This window comes from Poecilia reticulata, linkage group LG17 (genome assembly GCF_000633615.1).
Source record: "Poecilia reticulata strain Guanapo linkage group LG17, Guppy_female_1.0+MT, whole genome shotgun sequence".
Lineage (NCBI taxonomy): Eukaryota > Metazoa > Chordata > Actinopteri > Cyprinodontiformes > Poeciliidae > Poecilia > Poecilia reticulata.
Window position 1 is genome coordinate 634,860 of NC_024347.1, and position 6,579 is coordinate 641,438.

Below are 6,579 nucleotides of genomic sequence, written 5' to 3' on the forward strand. Positions count from 1 at the left end.
ATAAGGCTAAAAGTGTTTATGTCGGGCTTAGAGCTCCTTCATGAACTTTACCTTCATCCCACTGTAACCAACTGGACCAGGATCACCAATGTTTCCCTGTGACAAAGAAATACACAAATGACCTCATCTGATGGGGCCAAACAGATTCARGAAAATGTGCTGACATCTCCCTCATCTGGCAGGGATGTTAGCGACTTACCACAGCGCCGAAATCTCCTTTTTCTCCTGGCATTCCCGGTCGCCCCATCTCTCCCTGAATAAGGAGAAAAAGCAATTGTGAGTTTTCACKTTCTATTCCTTCCACTGGTTTCCGTTCTAATGATAGACGACCCACCTTGGCGCCAGTGTCCCCATCTGGTCCTTTTGGCCCGCCACCAGCCTGCAGTTATCAACAAAGACACTCGCTGAATACAACACAGGACAAAGATAAGAGTTCACACTGGGGAGAGACTAAAGCATGGATACTTACATTGCAGTCAAAGGAGCAGCACTGCAGAAAGAGAAGAAAAATGTGAAAACAGGAAGAGGCTGGTAAACAACATTGGATGTCTACAATGTAACAGTCACTTTAAGGGAAGGAGAAAAGAAGCCAAAACAGTCGTTATCGCAGCCATCTTAATTAGCCTTTCTAAGTCATTTCGGCTTTATACACACTTCCTTAGCAASCATTCCCTGCTTCCTGTCMGGCCTGACAGGGTCCAGGCACTGACAAGAATCACCACAATCCTTAAATGTACTACTTTACTTCGCTGGCTGCAGAATGTATCAGGCAGATTTAAGCTAGCACKCTAAAGGATGAACCTCAGGAGCTAGTCGTGTTTAGTGGCTGCCTGGTTTTAGACTACTACAATCTAAGACTATAGACACGAATGTTTAGCAATACTAAACATTAAGYAAATTTCTACCACCAAGATGTCATCAGAGAAACATACCACATCCTTTGTCTCGTTTGTCTGTAAAGAAAAAGAAATAGAAATTGATTAGTTGAATGCAAATTCAACTTATTAAGGTAGGAAGTAATGARAAAGAAAGCATACAATCATGTCGATGATGGTTCGGATAGTTTTCATCTTCGTTGATCTGGTTTCATCCGCAGCAGTGAAGTTCTGCCTGTAGGTCTGGTCTGTGGCGATGAGGGACAGTCTGGTGTCCTGGTGAGACCAAAAAGATAGACATTTATTTACTTTTACATCTAAACGAGCTGCTTTAACTGTAYCTGTGATTATAGAGTAACTGTAATGAGATGTTAGCTTCTATGTAGAAATGTTTACACAGCAGGAAGAAAGTTTGAAGACGGAATCAAATTTGTAGAAACTAGATAAAAAATTTCATTAATATACTTTGTTTGCACCAGTAAGATTTGGATTTGAAGTAGCCCTCAGAGAAGRATCCACATGGCATACGTACACAATACAAATAAATCAAACCTCATTGCATTAGGGGAAATGGAGTAGATAATGCATATTATAGCTTTCCAACACATCGACAAATGTGTGTACTATCATATGTATCGACTGCCTRTATTCAATATTTGGAGGGATATTATAATTTGAGTGCCATACATGCAAATTCTACATGTTAGCAATACATTGAACCTGCTGGATGCMGTTTCTCTGCCTTCAAGGTCCACAATGGGTGAATATTTTTAGCGGGTTAGTTTCTAAAGCTCACAAAAAATCATGGGAACATTGGGATGAAGAAAAAGAAAGAAATAGTTAGAAAAATGTGTGCTAATCGTYCACTTAACAACATCTCTTTAACGCCACTCTACCAGAATCTGGAATAAATTTGCTAACTTTTTCACTGAGGAAMATTCTGAAAATTGTACTATCTGTCATTACATCAATATCAAGCCCCATTACCAATGTCATGCCCCATCAAGATCAATCTGGAGAAAATGACGCAATTCTGCCGACTAAAGCAAACAAAAGAACAACTAAAAGAAATTATAAATCATTTCAGCTCCTCCTGTTGTCTTGCTATCATTCCTACGGCTTTTCTTAATTAAGTTCTGCCCGTCGTTGCGTCAGATTTGTTTCGGACAGAAAACTCTTCCATCTTATGAGGTATTTCTCCCCAGGTTTTAAAAACAGCAGTTATCAAACCACTGATAAAAAAAGAAAAGAAATATCTGGGCTGATCACTACTGCAGAATTACAGGCCGACCTTCAGTCTTCCATTCAACAATTAAACAACTTTCTAACAAAGACCAACCGCTCTGACGTCTTTCAGTCTGGTTTCCGGGCTCACCACGGTACTGAGACTGCCCTCGTTAAAGTGTTCAGTGACATCAACATAAATGCGGACTGTGGAAGAACCACAGTGTTGGTTCTGTTGGACCTCAGTGCAGCAGTGCGACTGTTGACCACAACATACTACTGAAACGAATGGAGAGTTGGATAGGACTCTCTGATCCAATACTCAATTAGCTTGAATCTTACAAGAATTTTTTCATTTCAATATGTAACGTTTTATCAGAGCTGGCAGAACTCACATACGTGGGTACCCCAAGGYTCAACACTGGGGCTCCTCTTATTTACTATCTACATGCTCCCGCTAGCTCAAATTATAAGATTAGTTAGCATAGTTATGCAGATGATGCACAGCTACATTAYAATCACCGAGTTTTATGTATGGATGTGAAATAACTTTYTCCAGCTGAACAGAAACAGAACTGTGAAGTTATTCTTTTGGACCATCAGAGGAACGATCTAGAGTCAGCACACAGCTTTAGTTATTACAACTAGGAACTGCCAATCACGCCCAAAATCCGAGTGTGGTGATGGACTCAGACCTGAGCCTTCAGAGCCACATAAAGACAGTTACAAAGTCGGCCTTTTGTCACCTGAAGAACATCTCTAGGATTAAAGGACTAATGTCTCATCAAGATCTAGAGACACTAATTGATGCGTTTACATTTAGCCACATTCATTACTGGAACAGTGTCCTCACAAGTCTGCCTAAAACAACAAGCAGACGGCTATAACTGATCCAGAAAGCATTCTCACTAAAACCAGGAAGACAGAGGACATCACACAAGTTCTAAAGTCCTTAGACTGGCTCTCAGTAGCTCAGAGAATAAACTTCTTAGTTTATAAATAACTGAACAGCTCAACTTTACAATWCATTAAAGATCTGCTGTATTRTCAACCTTCCWGAYCTCTCAGATCTTTACTTCACTCTTATCTTCATTTTGTCTTTGTAATGGAYAAATAAGATTTAGTGGAATATGTTTTTGGTTCACCACATAAGTCAGTTCACAATGTAAGTAGAGTTGCAGACAGATAAACAAAACACCGCTCTCCTTGTTGAGGAAATGTTTATGAGTCGGGAAACRGTCCTATCATTAATATGCATACTGGCCTCACAAAGTTCACATGGCCCCAAGAAGCAGAGGTTTCCCACATTGTGTCTACTTTAGTTCTTTAATGTACCAGAAACATGTAAATCCTATCTGTAGAAAAAATAATCAAGAGTAAAATCTTTATTTATCTCTGTAATTATTTGAATCATTTTGTTAAATATGCTTTGCAAATTGCTAACTGGCAAAAGTACTTTTTAATTTCTTTTATACTCATTCCATAAACAAACAAAAACAAAATAGAAAAAAATCATTAATTTATCTATACTGATCATAGCTAGTAACAGGTTATCAAGAAGGTTCCACCACGTTGTTCCAGGATGCATGCAACACAAAAACACTAAATCAACCTCAATGTTGGGAGGAAAACTGCTTTGAAACAGCCATACCACGTCTARTATTGCTTTACGTTTTTGGCTATTTTTCCACAGTATTTGCACAAACTGAGTCTCTCTCTCCAAAATGCATAAACATGAACTAAGTAAGTCATAATTGTATCTGGTTTTAATTATAAACTTAATAAATATAAAATAAAACTGTCTGAAAGTTCACAAAGCATAGTTTTAAATGTTAACACAAGCTTCAAAAAATTCCTCTAATGGTAAAATAAATCAGAAGCTTTTACGTGATATACTTTTTTTTTGTTTTTTTGTTTTTGTTCTGGCGCTGATACACATTTACAACATTGGGATCCAAAATCCACTTCCTTTCTGAACTGCATGATTGCTGAATTTTTCCATGTTATTAGACCTGATCTGAGGAGACACACAACACACTTCCTGGTTTCTTGGCTATTTGTTTTACCCTATGATGTCACACATGCCTTAAAATACCTGCCAAGAAGTTCCTTCATTTAACTCAAATGTTGTGAATTAACCTATCAGAGGCTTACACATCCATGGCATCATCATCTGGTCTTTCCTAACCTACTTAAGGCATAATAATATGTCACAATGAGTCTCTTAAACTGAGCATGGCGCTGTAGAACTTCACAACTTAGTGTCAGGACTTGTTCTTGTCAATTAATGCATCTAAAACCAAAGATATGTCCATCGACTTTTGGAAATCCCAACTGAACAGTCATTCACGACTTGGAAGTCGAAATTGCAACAGAGTACAAATACTTGCACGCATTTAATGCACTTCGGCGTGATTTATTTCTTCTATGAAGCGTTTTAACAGAATGAATGCAATGTCTTTGGTGGATGTTTTATGCTTTTTGTATTTTGTTGCAAACTAATTCCCCGCTTGTATATGAATAAAACTGAAAYTGAAACTTGGTGTATTTGAACGTCTGAAGACAGAAGCAGAAATTCATAACATTTTGAGTATTCTAACTACCTTAAAACATGAAATGTTCAGCTGTGTATTTCAATTAGATGTTGAGATAAAGTATGGTGGTTTAAGGACTGTTTCATGTAGAACTGACTCTGGCTGCGTGTGAGTGTTTCGTACCTCCTGGTCAGGTGAGATGGCTACGGCGAACACTTTGACTCCATGCTGCCGGGCTTCATTTGCGGCCTCCTGCACGCCTCCGCATGGCTCTTTGTACCCGGTGATGGGATGGCCGTCCGTCACGACCACRATGTACTTGTTCTCATGGTAGTGGGAGCCCCTGCAACAGTGCAAAGCACACGCTCAGATACGACCAGAAGCGTCATCTTCTCCAGCGCAGGYGTGCGTGTYGTGTCTCCRCTACCCGACGAGCAGCTCCGCCAGGCCCCTCTTGATGGCGCAGTCGGTGAAGGTGCCCTTGCCGATGTAGGTGATGCCGTCGATGTCGTTCTTCAGGGCCTGGCGATCGGTGCGCATGTCGCTCAGCTCTCGCACGAGGATGACTTCGTCGCTGTAGTGCAGAGCTCCTGAGTTCCACATCAGGACGCGGTCACATTGGTGGCGCCTGGGGGACAGAGGGGGAGACTGAGGTGAAACTGGGTGCAGAGAGGGGACATACATGTGTCAGATTATATTAAATTAGATTAGATTAGAGTGCTATTCTGCGAATTAGAATTTGTGTTCCAATGAGGCTTGTTTTTCAGATTAAGTATATATTTTAAGTCACTGAAATAAACGATCAATTTGTTGTTGTAATTTCTTGAATATGACTATAGATTAGATCAGATCAGATTACATTAGATTAGATAAAACTAGATTACTCTGGGTTAGATTAGAGTGCAATTCTGTAAATTATAACGTGTTCCAATGAGGCTTGTTTTTCAGATTAAGTATATATTTTAAGTCACTGAAATAAACGATCAATTTGTTGTTGTAATTTCTTGAATATGACTATAGATTAGATCAGATCAGATTACATTAGATTAGATAAAACTAGATTACTCTGGGTTAGATTAGAGTGCAATTCTGTAAATTATAACGTGTTCCAATGAGGCTTGTTTTTCAGATTAAATGAATCTTAAAAATTACTTAAATAAATTATTTATTCCATAAAGTTGTAATTTATTGAATATGATTGTAGATTAGATTAGATTATATCACAGTGATCTTCTATAAATTAGAATTTGTTCCAATGAGGCCTGTTTGTGAGACTAAAATGATCTTTTAAGTTACTGTAAAAAGCAAACTTCTGAATGACATTTTAATTCATTGAATATCACTGTAGATTAGATTAGATTAGATTAKCTTGGGTATTAGTCTAATAAGGAAAGTGCTTTTTGTTATAGCTGGGCATAACAGAAATGAATGCAAGCAGAGCAAACAACATGATTTKCCCAGTTTGAAACTGTATTTACATAGGAACAAAGAGAAAATGTGTTAAAAAAATTGATAACAATAAACATGAGTTTGAATAATTAAATGTGAAATCTACATACAATAACCCAAAGAACAAACAAGTACAAACCTCAGATGAGATTATGTCGACTGTTTGACTGAATATAAACTATTTACAGATGAAACATGCAGTTAATATAGAAAGAAATCTAAAAGCGTGATACAGATGCTGTCATCATATACGAAGGGGGGTGTGGTATGCCGGGCATCAAAAACAGTAAAGAGTGCACTATAAGAGCAATAAATACACCAAGATTTATAACTTAAGAACATTTGAGTGTCAGACTACTGGTGGCCAGAGGTAGCYGCTGCCCCATCCATCTTTCATGATGCTTACAATTTATTTAACCTTTATGTAACAAATAATGTGATGCCTTAAAACAGCCAAATAAATTAGAATAAAGCTGCAAAGCTATTATAAAATTAGG

At 38.2% G+C, this 6,579-nt stretch overlaps 1 protein-coding gene across 1 annotated transcript in view; it reads right to left on the bottom strand.

Annotated features, from left to right (window-relative positions):
* The window catches only part of col6a1 (collagen, type VI, alpha 1), a 36,707-nt gene that overhangs the window by 28,474 nt on the left and 1,654 nt on the right, over positions 1–6,579 (bottom strand). The window contains exons 2-9 of the mRNA XM_017309853.1: positions 5,061–5,281; positions 4,817–4,976; positions 1,038–1,151; positions 933–953; positions 470–490; positions 335–379; positions 200–253; positions 52–96 (exon numbers count right to left, since the gene is read on the bottom strand). Of these exons, the coding sequence (XP_017165342.1) occupies positions 52–96; positions 200–253; positions 335–379; positions 470–490; positions 933–953; positions 1,038–1,151; positions 4,817–4,976; positions 5,061–5,281 (681 nt within the window). The remainder of the gene's footprint in view (positions 1–51; positions 97–199; positions 254–334; positions 380–469; positions 491–932; positions 954–1,037; positions 1,152–4,816; positions 4,977–5,060; positions 5,282–6,579) is intronic.